Source organism: Mobula birostris, chromosome 2 (genome assembly GCF_030028105.1).
Source record: "Mobula birostris isolate sMobBir1 chromosome 2, sMobBir1.hap1, whole genome shotgun sequence".
NCBI classification, from domain to species: domain Eukaryota; kingdom Metazoa; phylum Chordata; class Chondrichthyes; order Myliobatiformes; family Myliobatidae; genus Mobula; species Mobula birostris.
The window spans coordinates 112,371,118-112,396,716 of NC_092371.1; the positions used below are offsets into that span (position 1 = coordinate 112,371,118).

The 25,599-nt window shown below is 40.1% G+C and overlaps 1 protein-coding gene across 1 annotated transcript in view; it reads left to right on the top strand.

The window, feature by feature from the left end:
* The window catches only part of fig4a (FIG4 phosphoinositide 5-phosphatase a), a 112,734-nt gene extending 88,213 nt beyond the window's left edge, over nt 1-24,521 (top strand). The window contains exons 18-24 of the mRNA XM_072246364.1: nt 3,838-3,896; nt 4,868-5,018; nt 5,732-5,815; nt 7,269-7,464; nt 19,273-19,355; nt 20,173-20,262; nt 23,951-24,521. Of these exons, the coding sequence (XP_072102465.1) occupies nt 3,838-3,896; nt 4,868-5,018; nt 5,732-5,815; nt 7,269-7,464; nt 19,273-19,355; nt 20,173-20,262; nt 23,951-24,128 (841 nt within the window). The 3' untranslated portion in view covers nt 24,129-24,521. The remainder of the gene's footprint in view (nt 1-3,837; nt 3,897-4,867; nt 5,019-5,731; nt 5,816-7,268; nt 7,465-19,272; nt 19,356-20,172; nt 20,263-23,950) is intronic.
* Nucleotides 24,522-25,599: the final 1,078 nt, after the last annotated feature.

The window sequence follows — 25,599 nt, forward strand, 5'->3', positions numbered from 1 at the left end:
AGTTCCTTGCCTAGGCTAATCCAAAAGCACCTGCCAAACCTACTTTCTCTACCACCTTTCAGAACAAAGTCACCCTTTGTTTGTGAACACCATCACCTAAGTTGTACAACATCCTGACTTAAAATATATTGTTGCTTCTATATGATAACATGGTATAAATGTGGAAAGTCCTTCTCTAATATACCACAACCATTATGCACCTATGGTTAGAGAAGCAAATGTTTAGGCTGGTGGATGAGTGTCAATCAAGCAGGTGAATGGTATGGTGCCTCTTGAGTGTTATTGAAGCTGTGCTCATCCACGTTAGTATTCTAACTTGTTCCTTGTAAATGGCAACTTTGAGTTGTCAGGAAGAAACTTACCAACCACAGTATACCCAATCTTAGAGCTGTATTTGTTATCATGGTAATTATACTGCGTATCTCATTGTATTCAGTTTCTGACTTCGCTAACCCTGACTTTGTTTGGTGGCAATCAAAGAAAGATTAAATATCCTCTTTGTGGTATTCGTTACCCACATTTGTGCTTTCTGCTTATTAGCCCATGACCAAACATTGTTTTAAGTCTTGCTGTATGGAAGCATGACTTACTTCATTTTCTGAAAAGCTGTTAATGGAATTGAATATCATTAACCTTGTAACCTTCCTGACAAATGCCTACAGTCATTTCGTGGGGTCTGATGAACCACAGTTACTTTCCTTTGTGCAAGGTTGATTTCTAATTAACGAGGGTTCCATAGATTTTAATCACTATATTGCTTGGGTTTACCAAACTGGCAAGGTTATTATAAAATAAAAAATTATATATAACCATATAACAATTACAGCACGGAAACAGGCCATCTCGGCCCTTCTAGTCCATGCCGAACTCTTACTCTCACCTAGTCCCACCGACCTGCACTCAGCCCATAACCCTCCATTCCTTTCCTGTCCATATAGCTGTCCAGTTTAACTTTAAACGACAACATTGAACCTGCCTCAACCACTTCTGCTAGAAGCTCGTTCCACACAGCTACCACTCTCTGAGTAAAGAAGTTCCCCCCATGTTGCCCCTAAACTTTTGCCCTTTAACTCTCAACTCATGTCCTCTTGTTTGAATCTCCCCTACTCTCAATGGAAAAAGCCTATCCATGTCAACTCTATCAATCCCCCTCATAATTTTAAATACCTCTATCAAGTCCCCCCTCAACCTTCTACATTCCAAAGAATAAAGACCCAACTTGTTCAACCTTTCTCTGTAACTTAGGTGATGAAACCCAGGTAACATTCTAGTAAATCTTCTCTGTACTCTCTCTATTTTGTTGACATCTTTCCTATAATTTGGTGACCAAAACTGTACACAATACTCAAAATTTGGCCTCACCAATGCCTTGTACAATTTCAACATTACATCCCAACTCCTATACTCAATGCTCGGGTTTATAAAGGCCAGCATACCAAAAGCTTTCTTCACCACCCTACCCACATGAGATTCCACCTTCAGGGAACTATGCACCATTATTCCTAGATCCCTCTGTTCTACTGCATTCTTCAATGCCCTACCATGTATGTCCTATTTTGATTAGACTTACCAAAAAGTAGCACCTCACATTCATCAGCGTTAAACTCCATCTGCCATCTTTCAGCCCACTCTTCTAACTGGCCTAAATCTCTCTGCAAGCTTTGAAAACCTACTTCATTATCCACAACTCCACCTATCTTAGTTTCATCTGCATACTTACTTATCCAATTTACCACCCCATCATCCAGATCATTAATGTATATGACAAACAACTTTGGACCCAGTACAGATCCCTGAGGCACACCACTAGTCACCAGCCTCCAATCTGACAAACAGCTGTCCACCACTACCCTCTGGCGTCTCTCATCCAGCCACTGCTGAATCCATTTTACTACTTCAATATTAATGCCTAACAATTGAACCTTCCTAACTAACCTTCTGTGTGGAACCTCGTCAAAGGCCTTACTGAAGTCCATATAGACAACATCCACCGCTTTACCCTCATCAACTTTCCTAGTAACCTCTGCAAAAAATTCAATAAGATTTGTCAAACATGATCTTCCACGCACAAATCCATGTTGACTGTTCCTAATCAGACCCTGTCTATCCAGATAATTATATATACCATCTCTAAGAGTACATTGTGGCGTGCCTCAGGAATTGCTTCTTAGAGCAGTATTTTCCAGGACCTACCCTGAAGCAGGTCATTTTAGGTTTGGTCATGGGTAATGAGGAAGGTTTAATAAGGGCTCTTGTGCTTAAAGATTCTCAGGGGGTGCTGATCACATGTGATAGAATTCCTGACCAGAATGCACGACACAGGATTAATACCACTGTCTTCAGCTTAGATACGGGCACATAAAATTGTATGATGGTGGAGTTGCCTGAGGTAGACTGCAAATAATAGGTGAATAATAGCAGATATTCAACAGCTGGTTTATAACACGTAGCAGAAATTAATTCCAGTCACAATTCCAGGTAACAGGCTCTGATTATATTTTCTCTGATTATATAAATAGAAATAAACTAGCTGCCTTTTAAAATTGGAATGAGACCTCTAGAGAAGGAGGTTGCTAAATTGCTAACACCAGAACATAGAGAAGTAGAGCACAGAAACATGCCCGTCAGCTCATCGTGTCTGAACTGTACATGATACTAATTTAAACTAATCGCATCTGCCTGACATGGCACCTATTCCTTGTCTGTTTGTGTACATGTCTAAATGCATCTTAAACATGTCCATCTCATCTGCTTCTACTACTTCCCCTGGCTACACATTCCAGGCGCTTACTCTCAGTATTTTGAAAACATTCTTGCACATTTCCTTTAAACTTTTCCCATTTCATCTTAAACCTATTCCTTCTTATATTGGGCCACTTCTTGTACTACCACAAACTTATCTCTGGGGTTCTTTTGCACTAATGTCTTGTTTTCCATGTTGTTCGTTGTTTTTGTGCAGAAGGAGGGACTTGTTGGGGGGGGCGGGTTGGTTGATGAGCCTGTTCCATTTTGTTTTATGCAGGGAGGGGTTATTTTTGGGAGTTGATGACCATGCTGCCTTTCTTTTCTTTCTTGGTTTCATGGCTACTCAGAGAAGAAGAATTTCAACTGGCATACTTTGATAATAAGTGAATCTTTGAAGCTTTTTTTGTGCATTTTATTTCATCACTAAGTAAATAAATAAATTGCACTCTGAATCTATGTACTTGTAATGCTGCTGCAAGAAAGCTTTTCATTATACCCGTACCTCACAATAGTTGTGCATATGACAATAAAAATGAGTTGTCTATTCCACCCAGGGAAAAAGAGTATTAGCCATTAAAGGATTAAAAATACATGTGCACTAAGATGTTAACTGTCCTGTGCTATCACCAGTGGGATCATCAGTTGATCTGCCACCTGTCTTCAGGAGTTTCAGCCTCACAATAGTTGTGCATATGACAATAAAATTGAGTTGTCTATTCCACCCGGGGAAAAAGACTATTAGCCATATATATGCCTGTCAAAATTTTATGTATCATCTCCCTTCAACCTTCAACACTTCTATATTCCTCTGTATTAATAATGTTCTCAATTTGATAAATCCATATATTTTAATATTTAGTTTCAATACATGATCCTGAATTGTTTAAATAAATTGTGAACAACAGCGGACGCAATATTGATTCTCATCTTCTAGAAGTCTGAGTAGATGCCTTTAGTCCTTATTGTGTTTTCTGTTTTAAAACCAGTTAACAGTTCACTTGTTTCAGAATTCCATAAAAACAATCCTTTATTTACCACAGTATATTACAAATAAAATTTAGTAAATAATTAACTTTGGTCTTTTTTTTGAAGCTATACCCATTGGTGGACACCGGAGGTCCTAATAAATCTACCATTGCCATATGATGAAGGTAGGGACAAATAACTTTAAAACTTTATTGTGGAATTTGGTGTTCTGATTTTAAGAATATTTGATGTAGAAATTACCTTATTAAAACGCAGAATGAGAAGCAGCCCAATCCCATCAGTTGCAGTTCCTGCTTTCCTTATTCTGTCTCACATGCTCATCAACTTTACTTTGATTCTTTTTCCATGGAGAATGTGTAAACTATACACAGAGGCACACAGATGGGTGGTTCTAGAATTCAACCCAACAGCAGTGAAGTGCTTTTCAGTATGTTAAGACCGTGTATATTCCTTCTGGGGTGGGGGGTGCTCAGTGCTTGAACTTATAGAGTGTTCTATTGTCATCCTGATTTATGGCTTTGTAGATTGTGAAGGTGTTTTGGGAATTGTATTATGTGTCACTCGCTATCCTAACTTCTTAGTTTTGTATGTAATGTATTCATTCATGTTTTGTCTTGATGAAGGGTCTCAGTCTGAAACATTGACTGTTCATTCCTCTCCATAAATGCTGCCTGACCTGCTGAGTTCCTCCAGCATTTTCTGTGTGTTAATCTGGATTTCCACCATCTGGAGAATCTTTTGTATTTATGTACTCAATTATCCAACCTCATTTGCTCTTATAGAGAAGCATCTATTGGTTCTAGTCCAGCTTTAGTGTATGGGCACGTGGCCAAGTGGTTAAGGCGTTCATCTAGTTATCTCAAGGTCGCTAGTTCAAGCCTCAGCTGTGGCAGCATGTTTGTGCCCTTGCGCAAGGCACTTAATCACACATTGCTCTAGTCTGTACGAGGAGTGGCGCCCCACACAGACTTCCAATCTGCACCTTGTAAGGCATGAAAATGCCCGACGCAGGCCTCTCATGGTCTGAGTCAACGTTCCCTTTAGTGTATGATAATGTATATTTGTAACAGAATGCGACAGTAATTCATTAAGCTCAATGATAAATAATTTTCATGTCACCAATTCTTCTCTGTAGTTCCTTGCACAGAAAATTTGAAGAAGATGATGGTAATAAAGAAGACAGATAAGTTTAATGAAGAGATAGATATATACAATGAGTTCTTCATGCCGTATGAGTTGAACTGTTTTGATGACGTATTCTGTCTGAAAATGACAAATTCAGCTAAGTATGTAATATATTCATTAATCTGCTCTCCATCCCTTGACCAGTGATACATTTTATTAAACAAAAATTTTTCAGGAATGTTTTGAGAATCTATTATAAAAATATTGATAAAGATCATATCCTAAAATAACTTGCTTTGATTATATCAGAACTGTCCAGATCTGCCATGGATCATCCACCTGTAGTATTGGCCAGCTTTTTACCTCTCACTTTAATCTTAGCTCTTTACATTACTTGTATTTTTTCTATCTAAGTGCCTTCATCTTACAGTTTTTAAGTTATTTTTAAATGTAATTTCTCTTCACCTGCCATCATCACCCTTCAACCAGATTGCCTCAACATCATTTATTCATGTTAACTCTAGTGTCAGCCAATCAATCCCTTCCTCACCACCTCTGTATCTAAAGCTACCTTATTTTCTCGTTTTCCGAGTTAGTTAAAGGTCTTTGACTTGAAGTGGTAACTGTGGCATTAAATTATTCTAACTAATTAACTAAATGAGATATTACATGTATACTTACCTGCATATTATCAATTATGTGTTGTCATTAGTTTCTGATGCATCTTTTGTAAAAGTTGTGTAATTGATTTGAACATTGAAAATATTCAACATTTTAATTTTGTATACTTTGCTTCTTTGCAAGTTTGTTATGAAAATTCAGAGTAATGTAGGACTGGAATTTCATAGCTTTTCTGTATTCTCTGTTTCTAAAGGGACTTCATGCCAAAGAATGTTGGAATAGACCCTAGTCCATTCACTGTTCGCAAGCCAGAAGAAACTGGTAAATCCATGCTGAGGTAAAGAACCAATGAACAAGTTTGATAGTCTGTTTTCATTATAATCAATATCATTTTACCATTGTATTTTTAAAAATAGGATCTGTGACCTAGATTCTGTTCTGTCCTGTGGTACCATCTGTGTGGAATTTGCACATTTTTCTTATGTGGTTTCCCTACCTTGCCCACAGGTTCTCCAGTTTCCTCTTACATCCTAAAGATGTTCTGGTATCTTAATTATCAGCTGTAATTGATCCCAAATGTGGTTGGGTAGGGAGTCATAGCATGTAAAGGAGAGTAGAGTACAGCACAGCAACAGCAACAGCAACAGGCCTTTCAGACCACATTGTTTTGCCAAACTAATTAAATTAGTAATCAAATGGCTAATTAAACTAATCTCTTCTCCCTACACAATGTCTATATCCCTCCATCTTCCTCACATTCATGTGCCTATCTAAACATCTTTTCAGAGCGCCACGGTAGAGTAGTGGGTAGTGTGACATTATTACAGCTCAGGGCATGGGAGCTCAGAGTTCAGTTTTAAGCAAGTTTGTACGTTCCTTCCCATTGTGCATGAGTTTCCTCTGGGTGCTCTGGTTTCCTCCCACAGACCAAAAACATACCAGTTAGTAGGTTAATTGGTCATTGTCAATTGTCCTGTGATTAGGCTAGGGTTAAAATTCAGTGGGTTGCTGGGTGGTGTGGCTCAGTGGGCCAGAACATCCTGTTCTGCACTATCTAAATAAATAAATGAAGTCCCTAATGTATCTGGTTCTACTGCCACCCCAGGCAGCACATTCCAGGCACCCACCACACTCTGTGTTTTTAAATATAAACTTGCCTTTCACATCTCCTTTAATATTACCCCCTCTCTCCTTAAATGCATGTCCTCTGGTATCAGACATTTCAACGAAAAAGATATTGTCTGTCTACTCCATCTATGCCTCTCATAATCTTATAAACCTCTATCAGATCTCCCCTCAGCCTCCGCTGTTCCAGAGAAAACAACACAATTTGTCCAAATTTTCATTATAGCACATGCCCTCTAAACCAGACAGCATCCTGGTAAACTTCTTATGTTCCTTCAATAAAGCATTGACATCCTTCCTATAAAGGGGTGACCAGAACTGTATATAATATTTCAGATGTGGCCTAACTACTATACAGTTTTATAAAGCTGCAACATAACTTACTGACTTTTGAACTCAATGTCTCAAATAATAAAGTCAAGCATGCTGTATAAACCTTGTCAAGCATTTATAACAAATAAAATTAAATTCCTTGCAAATCGTTACAACAAACATTTTAAGAACTTGGAATATAATACCAGATATCATTGCTGATGTTTCACATGGATTAGTTTTTTTTCCTAAGCAATGAATGAGAATAGATAATATATTATCTTGTATTACATTTTCAAATCCAGACATGTAGTTGCATAATTCATTCAAAATACTTCAATTTTTTTGTGTAGTAACAAGAGCAATAAGGAGGAAGCTGTATTGCAGCGAAAAACAGTAGCAAGTGCCCCACCACCACCATCGGAGGAAGCCGTTTCTAGTAGTTCCGAAGATGATTCAGGAACCGACAGAGAGGAGGAAGGTGCCGTCTCTCAGCGATCAACACCGGTCAAAGTTACAGAGTTTGGGGATAATACCAGAATTACTGAGGTTAGAAAAATAAACATGAGGTTCTGCAGATGCTGGAAGTTCAGTGCAACACATACAAAATGCTGGAGGAACTCAGCAGGTCAGGTAGCATCTTTGGAATTGAATAAACCGTCAACATTTCAGGCCGAGATCCTTCTTCGGGACTAAAAGGGAGGGGGAAGACACCAGAATAAAGAGGTGGAGGACAGCTGGAAGATGATAGGTAAAGCCAGGTGGTTGGGGGAGGGAAGGATGAAGTTTGAAGCAGGGAGGTGATAATTGGAAAAGGTGAAGGGCTTGAGAAGTATGAATCTGATAGGAGACAAGAGTGTCCTGGTAGTCCAGTTAGCCCATTGTCTCTGCTTGCTTCTGCACCACTGAAATTTTATCCACATACCTTTCCTCTATTCTATCCCCCTTGATCCATTCCCTTCCCACCTACATCTGTAACACTTCACATGCTCTCGATCGCCTTAATAACTTTCAATTCTCTTGCCCTCACTGCCCCATTTTCACCATGGATGTCCAGTCCGTTTAAACCTCGATATCCCATCAAGAAGGCTTTAAAGAGCTCCACTTTTTTCTTGACAACAGACCCAACCAGTTCCTCTCCACCATCTCCCTCCTCCATTTGGTGGAACTGACCCTCAACAATTTCCCTTTTAGTTCCTTCCACTTTTTCCAAACTCAAGGTGTAGCAATGGGCACCTGCTTGAGCCCCAGCTATGCCTGCTTTTTCGTAGGCTACATGGAGCAGTCCATGTTCCACACCTTCCCTGTTAATGCTTCCCAACTCTTTCTGTGCTACATTGACAACTGCTTTGGACTGCTTCATGCGCCTATGCTGAACTTGTCAATTTCATCAACCTTGCCTCCAACTTCCATCCTGCCCTTACATTAATTTAGTCCATTTCTGACACCTCTCTCCCCTTTCTCAATCTCTATATTTCCATCTCTGGAGACAGATTGTCTACTGATACCTTTTCTAAACCAACAATTCCCATAGCTATCTTGATTATACCTCTTTCCACTCTGTCCCCTGTGAAAATGCTCTTCCTTTTCTCGGTTCCTTCGTTTCTGCTCCATCTGTTCTCGGGATGAGACTTTCCAGGATATTAGAGAAGGATTTCTTCAAAGAATGGGGTTTCCCTTCCTCCACCATTGTTGCTGCCCTCACCCACATCTTCTCCATTTCCCAGACATTTGCACTCACCCTATTTCCCAAAGCCTTAACAGGGATAGAGCCCCTCTTGTTCTCACCTACCTCCCCATAAGCCTCCACATCCAACACATCATTATTCCCCAACTTCTGCCACCTTCAGTGGGACCCTACCATCAAACATATCTTTACCTTCCCTCCCCCTACCCCCAACTCTCCACTTTCCACATAGATTGTTCTCTCTGTGATTCCTTTGTCTATTCATCCATCCCTATTACTGTCTCAAAAGTGACAAAAATGCAACACTTGCCCATTCATCTGCTCTTTTACCTCCATTCAGGGCCCCAAAAAGTCCTTCTATATGAGGCAACACTTCACCTGCTAATCTGTTGAGGTTGTCTACTGTGTCCCATGCTCCTGTTGCAGCCTCCTCGAAATTGGTGAGACCCAATGTAAATTGGGGGACCTCTTTGTCGAGCATCTCCACTCCATTAACAAAAAGCAGACTTCCAAAGTGGCCAATCATTTTAATTCCTATCCCATTTTCCATTCCAACATGTTGGTCTGTGGCCTCCTTTTCTGCCATGATGAATACACTCTCAGGTTGGAGGAGCAACATCTCATATTCTGTCTAGGTAGCCTTCAACCTGATGGCATGAACATTGATTTCTCCTTCTGGTAATTTATTTACCCCTTCCCTTCCATCTTTTTCTATTCCCCACTCTGGCCCCTTACCTTTTCACCTATCACCTTCTTGCTTGTCCTCGTTCCCTCTTCCCACTGCCTTATTCTGACATCTTCCCCCTTCTTTTCCAGTCCTGATGAAGGGTCTCAACCCAAAATATCAGTAGTTGATTCATTTGCACAGATGCTGCCTGACCTGCTGAGTTCCCTCAGCATTTTGTGTGTGTTATTCGAGGTTAAAAAAATATTTTATTGTATGGAAATAAGCAATGCTTATAGTTTTAGAGTTACAGCACAGATTGGACCTGATTTCAGCAGGACTATTTGCAAACTAATTGCTCTTTGAATGGAAAGCTAGAAGAGATGATTGACTTAAACATGTTGCATAATACTTGTGTCTAATTGCAAAGTACCATTGATCTGGGGTCTATATCAGAGCGATCTCAAAAATGCCTTTAAGGGAAAAGAAGAATGTTGAAAAGAAAATCAAGAGTGAAGAGAATAATCGGAATCAATTAATGAAGGATAACTTCCATTATCAGCATGGGGCAGATTGTAGCCAGTGGAGAAAACTGCTGATACTGGTACTTCAAAAAGCATTCTTAAATGTAAGCTGGAAACAGCAAGACTAACTTTATAATCAGAGGAAAAAATTACAATATGCTTTTATGCCATTTAGTTGAAGCAAGATGGGGAGTATGTGGCAACACTTCATTAATTATTGGACCTTTTTTCTATAATAATTGAACTGCAAAGTAATAAACCAATGTAAAAGTAAGCATCACGTTCATCAGGCTCACATGCCTATACCACAAAACAAATCTGTCAATGATGGCCACTTCAGAATCAGAATCAGGTTTAATATCACCGACATATATCATGAGATTTGTTAACTTTGCATGCAATACATGATAATATAGGAAAAAACAGTGTTACGTACCCCGTAACTGGGTTGCCAAACCAGCAGAAATGGAACGCTCATTTTGGAGCAACTGCAGGAAACATAAAGTTGTGGTGGTAGGGGATTTAAATTTTCCATATATTGATTGGGACTCCCATACTGTTAGGGGTCTAGATGGTTTAGAGTTTGTAAAATGTGTTCAGGAAAGTTTTCTAAATCAATATATAGAGGGACCAACTAGAGGATCTCCTGTTAGGAAATGAGTTAGGACAAGTGACGGAAGTCTGTGTAGGGGAGCACTTTGGTTCCAGTGATCATAACACCATTAGTTTCAACTTGATCATGGACAAGGATAGATCTGGTCCTAGGGTTGAGGTTCTTAACTGGAAGAAGGCCAAATTTGAAGAATGAGAAAGGATCTAAAAAGCGTGGATTGGGACAGGTTGTTCTCTGGCAAGGATATGATCGGTAGGTGGGAAGCCTTCAAAGGAGAAATTTTGAGAGTGCAGAATTTGTATGTTCCTGTCAGGATTAAAGGCAAAGTGAATAGGAATAAGGAGCCTTGGTTCTCAAGGGATATTGCAACTCTGATAAAGAAGAAGAGGGAGTTGTATGACATGTATAGGAAGCAGGGAGTAAATAAAGTGCTTGAGGAGTATAAGTGCAAGAAAATACTTAAGAAAGAAATCAGGAGTGATAAAAGAAGACATGAGGTTGCATTGGCAGTCAAAGTGAAGGATAATCCAGAGAGCTTTTACAGGTATATTAAGAGCGAAAGGATTGTAAGGGATAAAATTGGTCCTCTTGAAGATCAGAGTGGTCGCCTACGTGCGGAACCAAAGGAAATGGGGGAGATCTTAAATAGGCTTTTTGCGTCTGTATTTACTAAGGAAACTGGCATGAAGTCTATGGAATTGGGGAAATAAGTAGTGAGATCATGGAAACTGTACAGATCAAAAAGGAGGAGGTCCTTGCTGTCTTGAGGAAAATTAAAGTGGATAAATCCCCGGGACCTGACAGGGTGTTCCCTCGGACCTTGAAGGAGACTGGTGTTGAAATTGCAGGGGCCCTAGCAGAAATATTTAAAATGTCGCTGTCTACAGGTGAGGTGCCGGAGGATTGGAGAGTGGCTCATGTTGTTCCGTTGTTTAAAAAAGGATCGAAAAGTAATCCGGGAAATTATAGGCCGGTAAGTTTAACGTCGGTAGTAGGTAAGTTATTGGAGGGAGTACTAAGAGACAGAATCTACAAGCATTTGGATAGACAGGGACTTATTAGGGAGAGTCAACATGGCTTTGTGCATGGCAGGTCATGCTTGACCAATCTATTGGAGTTTTTCGACGAGGTTACCAGGAAAGTGGATGAAGGGAAGGCAGTGGATATTGTCTACATGGCCTTCAGTAAGGCCTTTGACAAGGTCCCGCATGGGAGGTTAGTTAGGAAAATTCAGTCGCTAGGTATACATGGAGAGGTGGTAAATTGGATCAGACATTGGCTCAATGGAAGAAGCCAAAGAGTGGTAGTAGAGAATTGCTTCTCCGAGTGGAGGCCTGTGACTAGTGGTGTGCCACAAGGATCAGTGCTGGGTCCATTGTTATTTGTCATCTATATCAATGATCTGGATGATAATGTGGTAAATTGGATCAGCAAATTTGCTGATGATACAAAGATTGGAGGTGTAGTAGACAGCGAGGAAGGTTTTCAGAGCCTGCTGAGGGACTTGGACCAGCTGGAAAAATGGGCTGAAAAATGGCAGATGGAGTTTAATGCAGACAAGTGTGAGGTATTGCACATTGGAAGGACAAACCAAGGTAGAACATACAGGGTTAATGGTAAGGCACTGAGGAGTGCAGTGGAACAGAGGGATCTGGGAATACAGATACAAAATTCCCTAAAAGTGGCATCACAGGTAGATAGGGTCGTAAAGAGAGCTTTTGGTACATTGGCCTTTATTAATCGAAATATTGAGTATAAGAGCTAGAATGTTATGATGAGGTTGTATAAGGCATTGGTGAGGCCGAATCTGGAGTATTGTGTTCAGTTTTGGTCACCAAATTACAGGAAGGATATAAATAAGGTTGAAAGGGTACAGAGAAGGTTTACAAGGTTGTTGCCGGGACTTGAGAAACTCAGTTACAGAGAAAAGTTGAATAGGTTAGGACTTTATTCCCTGGAGCGTAGAAGAATGAGGGGAGATTTGATAGAGGTATATAAAATTATGACAGGTATAGATAGAGTGAATGCAAGCAGGCTTTTTCCACTGAGGCAAGGGGAGAAAAAAACCAGAGGACATGGGTTAAGGGTGAGGGGGGAAAAGTTTAAAGGAAACATTAGGGGGCACTTCTTCACACAGAGAGTGGTGGGAGTATGGAATGAGCTGCCAGACGAGGTGGTAAATGCGGGTTCTTTTTTAACATTTAAGAATAAATTGGACAGATACATGGATGGGAGGTGTATGGAGGGATATGGTCCGTGTGCAGGTCAGTGGGACTAGGCAGAAAATGGTTCGGCACAGCCAAGAAGGGCCAAAAGGCCTGTTTCTGTGCTGTAGTTTCTATAGTTCTAGTTTCTATGGAGTCTGGATTACTAGGAACTAATAAAGTTTTATTAAAGGCATAAGTAATACAGCACTCTAATCGTAAGGATATCAATGTAACAGGTTAGCAATGATAATACACAGAAATAGAGTAATAGGAATCAACCAAGCTCTATCGCAGTCTAGGGGTAAAATGTTCAGTCTTAAGTGAAGCAGAGTTCAGTTCAGTTTAGTGCAGTTCGCAGTAATCGCTGTTGTTGTACCGTTGGGGAGAGAGATGCAATTTGGTTCAGGCAGACCTTTGATGTCTTTGCAGTTGGCTTCGGGCAGACCCTTTTATGTTTTCTAATCCCCGTTGTGGTCACCGACTGTGACCCCTCCGTTCCGGATACGATCGTTCTTCCGCGGTGAACCCAGCACCCAGGCAAGGGCGGACACGCACCCCAGGTTCCCACCAATCGTACCTTTACATAATGTGAGCCTCTGGTCAGTTCCCGCGAACCGGACCTCTAAACTCCCACTACTTGTGGGGGTACACTGCTCTTTCCAGGGTCTCGTAGTCTCGTGGTGTTGCATGCCTTAGCAAGCCCGCTCTTTTTATCCCCCTGCTGGGATATCACCTGTCCATCAAACTTCAAACAGTTCAGGTTCAAAGCAACTGGTCTGTCAATATTCTGAATTGTGTTTCTTTTCTGTTAATCCCTCTCTTCTCTCTTATTAGCATTTTGAATATTCCTCCATTGTCTTTCTTATCTCTCTCATTAGCATCAATCATCCGATGGCTTTGCTTGGCGTCACACCCCTACCCTTAAAAGGATTTTTACCGGGGTAAAAATTATGGGCATGAATGCACATTATTAGATACACACTAATATGCAGGTAGTCATCAGCTATTCGGCTAATACAGAGAACTTTTAAGTTTTAACACCTTGACAGACAGTCAGCAATCACATTGTCCGTTCCTTTTATATGTTTTATTTTAATATCAAATTCCTGTAAGACTAGGCTCCAACTTAGTAACCGTTTGTTTTTATCCTTCATAGTGGCCAAAAACACTAATCGATAGTGATTAATGTAAATTATCAGTGGTTTCCGTGCTGGACAAATATAAACCTCAAAATGTTCTAATGCTAGTATGATTGCCAGTAATTCCTTCTCCACACTGGAATAATTTCTCTGATGGACATTAAACTTCTTAGAAAAATAAGCCACTGGGTGGTCAATCTCCTCTTGTGCTGTCTGTAACAGCACCGCCCTGGCTGTTTCATCGCTAGCATCTGTTGCTAGGGAGAAGGATTTTGAAAAATCAGGCGCATTTAATACAGGGTGGTGACACAGAATCGCCCTCAGACTCTCGAAGGCTTGTTGACAAAGGTCGTCCCACACAAACTTCACATTCTTCGGCAAGAGCTTAGTAAGAGGGAGGGTAATATCCGCAAGGTTTTTGCAAAACTTCCGATAGTACCCCACCATCCCCAAGAACCTTCTCAGGGCTCTCTTGTCCGTCGGGATGGGAACTTCAGAGATAGCCCGCACCTTAGCCTGCATCGGAGCCAGCTGCCCCTGTCCTACCACAAATCCCAGATAAGTGACCTTCGCGTGGCCGAATTCACTTTTTCCGAGGTTCACTGTCAGGTTGGCTTCAGACAGCCGTTTAAACAGTTCCTCTACTGTCACAATGTGCTCCTCCCATGTGTCACTCCAGACCACTAAATCGTCAATATACGCTTCTGCATTCTTTAACCCTTTTATCACTGAATTAATCATCCTTTGGAAGGTCCCTGGGGTGTTTTTCATGCCAAAAGGTAAAACATTATTCTCGTATAACCCGGATGGAGTGACAAATGCTGAGATTTCTCTAGCCCGGTCGGTTAAAGGAACGCACCAGTACCCTTTTAGCAAATCGATCTTTGTGATGTACTTAGCTCTCCCCACTTTATCGATGCAATCGTCTACCCTTGGGATGGGGTAAGCATCAGTTTTTGTGATAGCGTTCACTTTTCTGTAATCTGTACAGAATCGTATGCTCCCATCGACTTTCGGGACAACCACACAGGGAGACGCCCATTCCGAGTCGGATGGCCTAATAATACCTGTGGCTAGCATGTGTTCAATTTCTTTCTCCACTAGCTTGCCCTTTTCCAAGTTCATCCTATAGGGGTGTTGCTTAATAGGCTGGTCTGAGGTGACAACAACATCATGTACCGTCCCTTTGCATCGCCTCGGGACATCCGGACACACAGCGGCATGCCGGTTAATTAGCTTTATCAGTGGCTCGCTCTGTTCGGGGGTTAAGTGAGAGACCTTATCAGCAAAGTTGGCCAAAACAATAGAGTTCTCCAATCTGGTCGGCACCATATTTATCTTTTCAAGATGGGCCTTTCCCTTATCATTTGGCACCCCAGCCTCATTAACTTTCGTGATAACACCGACTAGATCTGCTTTCTGATCATGGTAAGCTTTTAACATATTAATAAGCTCTAACTGTGTCGGCTCACATCTACAATACTCAATAATATCCTTCCTCATGTCCGGCAAGTAAAACTCTTTCATAATTCTATCGACTGTTTTCCTCACCCCAAAATGTCCACTGAGGGGTATCTTGTGGGCCAGGTTAAAAACCTGGTCCCTATAAATTTTCGGCACTACCACCTGGTGTACCACTCCCCACTCCTCATCTGCGGGCACGGTACTTGGTCTCCACTTCCTCATCAGTACCCCCTCCTTCACATAATAGCCCACTGGTTCCCTTTTTATTTCTGCTTCAGAGAGAGCTGTCTCCGTCAAAACTATCAGCTCCTCGTCTCATTCCTGTGCCTGTATAAATTCCTTCCTCACTAATGATAAATCTACCTCAACTCCCTCACTTCCTTCCGCTCCACTATGCTCCTTCTTCTCACTTTCTAACCCCTCCTGGTACAAAGCTGGTAAAAATGTCTCAGCTAAATCTACATTCGCTTCGGCAGCCTTTCTGAACATGCACCGAGTCACTGCGCAAACGGGATAAACTTGTGAGTCGCCTCAGAAACCGATCAAACCACCCGTGACTACCTTTAAATTCCACTTTCGCAATACTTTCATCACCATCGGCCAGTGCTTTCTGTTTCAGCTTATTAAAAAGACTGACTGATTTCTCCTTATAAGATAACTTAAAGGAACACCACGTTTTGTACACCTATCAATCCACTCAAGCAATAGACTTTCCATTTTATCCATTACTGGATGCCGACTAAGAGAGACCACTTTGCTACGAGCAGAACCAACAGTAACTTCCGCAGCTTTCAAGATTTTTTCTCTCTGCGTATAAATAGTGCGAATGGTGGATGCAGGCAAGTTCAATGCGTGGACAATGTCCTTACTTCGTTCACCATGATCGAAATGCTTAATTATGTCTAGTTTTACGCTAAGTGTTAACACCCTTATGAGCTCTTTTAGGCTTTTCCGATACCTTCGAATTCATCTTGCTGACGGATGCACAAAATAAATCGAGATAAAGCACGTGTTTAAGCAATGGCGGCTAGAATGCAGTTCCAGGGGAGGAGCTTGGCTGCTTGGGGCGCGCGCTTTTTTTTTCGCACGCTGCTTTTCTCGTAACGTGAAAAAACCTTCTGTTAGTAAAAACAAGGTACTAATGTAGGTCTTTCGTAACAATGAGGTTTCGTAAAGCGAACGTTCGAAAGCGGGGGCACCTGTACTTGCCTCTATCAAACCGCCATAAAGTAATTTGAAAAGAAAGCTCACCAACTACCTTTACAGTATATCTAGAGATTAACGTTTATGTTTGGAAAAGATTGAAATGTATTGATGAAACAAGTTTTAAAACATTGACCTCATCTCATTCAGCTGCTAAGTTTATCAATATTACACATAGATGTTTGTCTTTATTTTAAAAATTTGATGTCTTATTCCCAGTTAGTATTTCACTGTGATATTACATGCAAATATATTATACTGTTGGAAATAGAAAATAAGTGTTATATTAACAATTGTCCTACTTTGTAACAAATATATTACTAGCAAGAAGCTATCACATACAGACCAAAACATGTATTTTAAAGTTTATTTTCTGACAGTTTTCAAACAAGTAAAAATACTAGTATCTTTCTGATCATCTTTATATATGTTATATATATTTCCATATTTGTGAATTACACCACATGGTACAAAACTATTAATTGATATGCAACAGGATAGCCAACTGAAAAATAAAATTTTGATACTTATTTTTCGTAACGTTTCCTTAGCCTTTTTCTGTGTATTATCTTCCAAGTGTTAATATCCTATCTTTCTCAAACTAATATGAAATGTTTAAAGCATAATAACATGGAATTTGAGGTCAGTGAATGAACAAACAACTGCTCTGCTTGTTTTAATTATATTTTCCTATAGACTTTCTTTGGGGTTTTCTTGCTATTTGCAGTTAGTTCAGAGAAATGCACTCTGCAATATAATGCGAAATTGACAGTTACAATGGTACATGGCTTTGAAAATCACTTTTATTTTTTTAAACTTCCAAATAGTGATAAAATTATAGAGCACAGCACAGAAACAGGCCCATTGGCCCACCACATCTTTGTATGCTGACCATTTTGCCCAACTACATAAAGGTATGGTCAAGAACTACGGTGAAGGTATGACAAGGGAAGCACAGGAGACTGCTTTGAATTGGTGGACTGCACTGTATTCAGAGATTCATCTTCGAACCTGTATGAGTATGCTGCAGTTGTTACCGACTTCACTAAAGCCTGTGTGGATGGTGTGTGTGCCTACAAAGATTTATTATACATTCCTCAACCAAAATCCGTGGATGAACCAAGAGGTACGTCATCTGCTGAAGGCTAGATGTGTGGCATGCAAGTCTGGCGACCCAGGCCTGTACCAGAAAACCAGGTATGATCTGCAGAGGGCTATTTCGAACGAGGTTGGAGGCGACATCGGATGTACGACAACTCTGGCAGGGTTTGCAAGACATTACTTCCTACAAAGCGAAACGCAATAGCATGAATGGCAGTGATGCTTCACTACCAGATGAACTCAACGCCTTCGATGCCCACTTTGAAAGGGAGAATATAACTACAGCTGTGAAGATCCCTGCTGCACCCGGTGACCCTGTGATCTCTGTCTCAGAGGCCGATGTTAGGCTGACTTTAAAGAGCGTGAACCCTCACAAGGCAGAGGTCCTGATGGCTGGAAAGGCTCTGAAAACTTGTGTCAACCAACTGGCAGGGGTATTCAAAGACATTTTCAACCTCTTACTGCTATGGATGGAAGTTCCCACTTGCTTCAAAAAGGCAACAATTATACCAGTGCCTAAGAAGAATAATGTGAGCGGCCTTAATGACTATCGCCTGATAGCACTCACATCTACAGTGATGAAATGCTTTGAGAGGTTAGTCATGAGTAGTCTGAACTCCTGCCTCAGCAAGGACCTTGGACCCATTGCAGTTTGCCTATCCCCACGATAGGTCAACGGCAGATGCAATCTCAATGGCTCTTCACACGGCTTTAGACCACTTGGACAACACAGTCACCTGTGTCAAGATGTTGTTCATCGACTATAACTCAGCATTTAGTACCATCATTCCCACAATCCTGATGGAGAAGTTGGAGCACTGGGCCTCTGTACCTCCCTCTGCAACTGGATCCTCGACTTCCTAACCGGAAGACCGCAGTCTATGCAGATTGGTGATAACATATCCTCCTCGCTGACGATCAACACTGGTGCACCTCGGATATATGCTTAGCCCACTGTTCTACTCTCTATTGAGCATATCTACACGGAGCGCTGTTGCTGGAAAGCTGTATCTATCATCAGGGTCTCCCACCACCCAGGTCATGCTCTCATCTCACTGCTGCCATCAGGAAGAAGGTACAGGAGCCACAGGACTTAATAATACCAGGTTTAGGAACCGTTATTGCCCCTGAACCATCAGGCTCTTGAACCAGAGGGGTAACTTCATTCGACTTCACTTGCCCCATCTCTAATCTGTTCCTATACCTGTAGACTCACTTTCTAGGACCTTCATCTCATGTTCTCGATATTTATTGCATATTTGTCATTTTTTTCTCTCTTATATTTGCACAGCTTTTTGCACATTGGTTGTTCACCCTGTTGGGTGCAATCTTTCATTGATTCTATTATGATTCTTGGATTTACTGAGTATGTTTTCAAGAAAGCGTATCTTGGGATTGTAAATGGTGATATATACTGTATGTAGAAGAAGAAGGAGATGAAGAAGAAAGCCCTTAACTCCGATGGAGTCATTGACACGCCATAATGACGGCGTTTTTTTAGCAGGCTTTCTTATTTTTATGAGGCCAAGTTGCTAGCTCGATGCTCAACCCAGCATGGATGGAAAGCAGGCAAGGGAGCTGGCTGGATTCAAACTCAGGAGCCTTTGCTCCGAAATCCAGCACTGATGCCACTATGCCGGCATACTGTATGTACTTAGATAATAAATTTACTTTGAAATTTGAAATGTTAGTTGTGAAGCAAAAGTATGGGTTTAATGTCTAATTTTTTAATGTTGTTTTGTGCTCATTTTGCAGGATTCTAGCCAATCTCCAAGGGAAGTACATCTCACAACCATTTCAAGGCTTCCATCAGAGGAGGATCTTCTGATATACAAAAGGTTAGATAAACAGCAGAACCAACATCCTGGATTAGAATTTCAAGTAATTTGTTTGCTTCAAATTTAATGCTATTTGGACCATTATTTAACTACTACTTAAATATTTTAAAACACTACTCTTTAAATTCTATGTTTGACTTTCACTTATGGTCAAATGGTGTGTTTGTTCCAAAACGTTTGCTGTTTAAACTTATGAATATTTCAGTAATGTGGTGCTATACCTTATACAACTGATTGTATGCCTTTTTATAATTGTGATGGTTAAAAATAAATAACCGATGAGACAGGGTCAGTTTGTGAATGAATAATTTTAATTCCCAGGTAGGGAAAGAGAGTTTGAAAATTACTAAATTTGACAAAAACTTTCTACCTTTCAGAAGATGTGTCAATATTTTTCATTTTCTTTATATTTGTTGTGCTTGTGATGCCATTGGCTTCCTTAAGTTCTCAGCCCTTTCATTAGAATTGATCAGTCGTTGATGAATTCCTCTGTTAACTGTTAATCAGCATTTTGGTTTATACAGAGTAAAGGTCAAAAACGTATGATTTTACAGGAAATAAAACTGAAGAAAAATAGTGTCGGTTATAAACAATATGATATTCGCATCCTAAAGATAACACTGACCTATTAATTAATTAATTAATACACAGCATTGACAATTTGGGATTTGTAATTCAAAACTGATCTGTAATCAGTTTGTGATCTTTGGATTGTATCTCCAAATTCGGGGTTTAGAATTTACATCTCAACATCACAAGCAGGCTTCTGAGTCTACATTTGAAATAATATTTTACCATTGCTATGGTTTTACAACAGGTTTGTTAATCTGGGTCAAAGCCAGCGTAAGATTGACACATGCAGCTATCAATGCAGTATAAATCAACTTGACAACATGATGACCATATTGTAAGTATTCAAAAACAGATATATTGTTTTTACAAAGCAACTTTCTTTACACGTGAGCAAGAATTTCACTAAGGATAAATGTTGGCAAAAAAGAAAGAACAAGAATAGAAATTAATGTCTAATACCAGAGGGCATGCATTGAAGCTGAGAGGGGGTAGGTTCAAAGGGGATGTGAGGGGTCAGTTTTTTACTCAGAGAGTAGTGGATGCCTGGAATGTACTGCCTGGTATGGTGGTAGAGACAGATACTGTAGAGGCTTTGAAGAGCCGTTTAGATAGGCACATGAATATGAGGAAGGTTAAGGGATATGGACATTGTGTAGGTAAGAGGGATTATTTTTTGACAGTTTTTGATTTGCTTTTTGCTGGTTTGGCACATCATTGTGGGCCGAAGGGCCTGTTACTGTGCTGTACTGTTCTATATTCTTAATTATTCTGTATTTATTGTGAATGGAACTTTTGAAATCCTCCTTGATGATTTAATTTTGTGAATATTTTTAAAAGCCATTGTATACAATGCATTACATATGGAATTAATTGGCATTCATTATCATTGTTAGACCTGGTTTCACAGAAGGTTCTGTTAGGATTGTGCTGTGTTATATTTTATTGCACAATGTAATTTTAATCAATCTCCATACGCCCAGCTGAAACTAGGCAAGTGATTTATCTGTTGCAAAAACATGGGCCTTTGCCAAGTAAAAATTATTGCTGAAGACTAGTCATAGAAATTTACATACCTTATGTTTAATAATGCATTCTTGCCAGATTTAATCCAGTTTCATTCCTTTGAAAGATTTTGTCTCTTCAAGTTGTTCTGCTATCATAAAAAAGCAAGTGCACTGTGAAGTCTTGCCTGATGCCCACGAAGGACAATAGCCACTTACTACTTGTCATGGAAATATTACAGCTGCTCTAAGTTTCAACAATGCCATCCTTCTTATTACCAAATATTCTGTTTTAGAGCATTTTTAATCAAGTACTTGCAGTTTAATTTTAAGTGATAAAAATGCTGTTTGAATTTTGAATTGACTTTATTTCTTACATCCTTCACATACATGAGGAGTAAAAATCTTTATGTTACGTCTCCATCTAAATGTGCAATGTGTAATCATAGTAATTTATAATTATAATAAATAGAACAGTCAATGTAATATAGAGTATACTCAAATCAGCATGTGTTCAGCAATCAGATGGCCTGGTGGAAGAAACTGTCCCGCGGCCTGTTGGTCCTTGCTTTTATCCTGCGGTACTGCTTCCTGGGTGGTAGCAGCTGGAATAGGTTGTAGTTGGGATGACTTGGGTCTCCAATGATCCTACGGGCCCTTTTTACACACCTGTCCTTGTAAATGTCCTGAATCATGGGAAGTTCACAACTAGAGATGTGCTGGCTGTCCGCACCACTCTCTGCAGAGTTCTGCAATTAAGGGAGGTACAGTTCCCATACCAGGCAGTGATGCAACCAGTCAGGATGTTCTCAGTTGTGGCCCATGTGGAAAGTTCTTAGGATTTGAGGGTCCATACCAAACTTCCTCAACTGTCTGAGGTGAAAGAGGCACTATTATGCCTTTTTCACCACACTGCTGGTGTGTACAGACCACGCGAGGTCCTCGGTGATGTGGATGCCGAGGAACTTGGAGCTGTTTACCCTCTCAACCCCAGATCCATTGACAGATAGTTCAAGTTTAATTGTCATTCAACCATACGTGAGTACCCATGAATATAGCCAAGCAAAACAGTGTTAGTCTGGGGCCAAGGTGCAAACACAATACCGACAGCCATACATAGCACAAGGCATATATAGCACATATAAAATAGTAAAAATACAGTCACACAAAAAAAATAGATCAAGTCCCTGAGTCCTCGAATGTTGCAGCAGTTTGGAGTCAAACACAATACATCTTGTCTTCCACCAAGTGAACACTGGAAGGCAGCACCAACGACAGCACGGACACCGCACTACACTGTCTCCAACACCTCTCTCCTTCATTGCTGCAAGCAGGCGATACCGCAGCTTAAGGCCTAGTCCTCACTGTGACCAAGGCCATGCAACTCTCCAGCCGTCAGTCCCACCAATAAATCAGTGAACTGAACTGGACTTACAGCATTCCACATTACCAATATCCAATAGGGTCTTGCTATCACAAGAAAAGTGACTAAGGCAATCATTTGCTGTTAGACTGCACACCACCTATATCCACACGAACTCCGCCTCTCTCTAGCAGGCACCTAGTCCAGCTCCTTCGGTTTCTCCACCAACAAGCAACTCACTGATGGGGTAGACCTGCAGTGACTTAAGTTCTTAATGTCCAGCAGGATCTTTCAATCGTGAAAAATACATTGGAAAAAAAGACAAAAAAGATATTTAAAATATCTGAATTTTAAACAGTTTGTTGTATTGCTCTATAGTTTAGAGTAATCATATAATGCTAATTTAATTCTCATCTTTCCTTTAACATGGATCCAAAAGGCATGGTGAAGTTGGAATATTTTACTATGTTTCAAATTATGATTGAGATATTGGCAGCAGTGTCAAAGCAGGATGTTTGCCAAAACTATTTGTCTTGAAGATATTAAGATTTAAATGCAGAATACATAAATAGCTATCAGTGGTACTTTGCTTCCCAGGAATGAATGTGCTGGAAAAATCTGTGTTGAAAGCGACCACTATAGCATTTTGTAATAAAACTCCAATATTCCAGTAACTGATGAATCAGAAGTCCCAATATTTTGGCATCTGACCCAAAAGGCCTGGATTCCCTCATCTGGTCAAACATACCAGGCTCATTGGATTAGGTATCATGTTTCTATGTAACACCTTTAATACATGCATTTGAAAGAATAAAATACTATGTCAGATAGGCCTCAATGTATGCTATTCCAGCATTAAAACCCCTAAGTGTACCAGATTAATGGAGTTTTATTTGCATCTAGAAAGAGACTTTACTAACAGCACTGCTGTGCTTGGGATCTGGCACAAACTCCTGCCCTTTCTACCTTTTCATCCTGTTGTGCCAGAGGCCTGGCATGTGAACAACAGTGAATTATCTGATGGCTGTTATGTTGTAATTCCATGCTCTCAGCTCCAGAAAACCCCACTGGAGAAGAAGCAGTAATGGTTTACAAAGATGTGAGCAGAGCTCCAGTGATCTGAAAATGAGAAAAAATTATCTGAGCTGGGGCTGATTTTAATTGAAACAAAGACCAGGGAAGACTTAAGTGAGTTGTATAAAACTGATGGCCTAGATAACATGAATGGGAAAGTACTTTTACCTTAACAGAGAGGTCCTTAACTCATGGCAAGAACTTAATCAGTTTGTAGAATTAGTTGAGAGTTGATGGAAAAGAATCATCTAAGAGTTCTGCTAACTGATTTCTTGAATAGGTTGTAGTGGCAGATACAGTACACATAGCACAATGAATAAGTTTTGATGTCCGTATGTTATGGACTAAGACTGAAAGAGGGATTATTCTAGTTTATTTTTTCAATGACATTGATGTGATGATTTGAATATCTCCCTCCTGCGCAATAAATTTCAGTAATTCTCTCTTAATATTGCACTGGTGTAGGAGTTTAGATGTGTGCTTACTTTCTGAAAAGAGTCCAATCAGGTCTTGGGCAAGCGTGTCTCACTGGATAGAGCTGCTATTTATAGTCATTTTTATTTGTTGTTGTTGTCTTTTTTCAGGGGACCAGCCTCTTCATTCCTTCAGGACAGCATTTATGAGGTGCACCTAACTGGTCTAGATCCAAAATCAGTAGAAGTCTTTACTTCCCATATCAAGACTGGCAAAGGCATGATACCACCCATGTCTAAAGATGACATGATACTCTACAGAGAATACATCAGAAATCGATACATGTGAATGAATGTTGCAAAGCAGGTACCGGAACAGCAGATGTCTTGAGGTTAGAATGTCATTTATTCAACAGAACTAATTGCCAGGATTAACTGTCAATGTGCCAGAAAAGTGACAATTTCAGAATTTAATTGTCTCTTCACCCTGATGCATACAATTGAACTTGGATTTTAAGAACTATTACATATTCTCCAAAGATAATGATGGGCTTTAAGTACAATATCAATTAGCATTGGACCATTTTGAGAGAAGTTCTTGGTGTCTTGGATCAGTTTTGCTTTATTAAACCAGATAAAAATTTATTTGATGATTGAATATGGAATTATTTAAGTGATAGTTTAATAGCTTAGTATATTTAATCAGATGTTTTATTATTGCACTCTGTACTAATGTTGTTAATTATTGATAATATCCTTTCCCTTTACTATTAAAAATCTTATCAAATTGTTTGATGTATTTTTAATCTTGTTTACCTTCATCTCATTTTCTATGATGGTAGGTACGTTTTGTCTGGCTTTTAATTTTAATGGATGACCCTACATTGATTACTCTCATAATAGCACTGTTTATTTACAGCACCATTTACGTTGGAAGGCTACAGTTCTCAACCTGTTTTCCGTCGACTTGGTGGTTTGTGGGGGGACTGTGGGGGAGAAAAATATTCTTAACAGACGAATTTGAAATGTTACCATTGATGCTTGGTGATTGTTGGATGGCTTTGCACTTTTGGAGAATGTGTATATTACTTTCCAAATAGACACCCCTGTTACAAAAGACGGGAAATTATAGGTTGGTTAGCCTGACCTCAGTGGTTGGTAAAATTTTAGAGTCCATTATCAACAAATTTTCAGAGTAATTGGAAATATATATTAAAACAGGATGAAATCAATGTGATTTTGTTAAGTGGAGATTTGACCTGATGAATTTGTTGGAATTCTTTGAGCAGAGAATAGGCAGCTTAGATAAAGGAGAGTTAGTGCTTGCTTTTCAGGAGGCCTTTGACAAGATGCCACACTTAAGGCTGCTAAACAAGATAAGAGTCCATGGTGTTAGAGACAAGGTAATAGCTTGGTTGGAAGAATGGCTGCAGGTGACTAGTGAAGTACCACAGGGTGTTGGGATCACAGCTTTACACTTTGTGCATATGATCTGGATGAAGGACTGATGGCACGGTGGCAAAGTTTTCAGGCAATATCGAGATAGGTTGAGGAACAGGTTGTGTTGCAGAGCCAGTCTGCAGAAGGATTTGGACAGACTGGCAGGCAGAGTGGGCAAAGAATTTTCACATGGAATATAATTTAGGGAACATAGAACATAGAACAATACAGCAGAGTATGGGCCCTTTGGCCCACAATGTGCCAACCTATATAAATCTACCCAATGATTAATCTAACCTCTCCCTCCAACATAGCCCATAACTCTCCATTTTTCTATCATCAATGTGTATATTTAAAAGTCTCTTAAATGTCCCTAATGT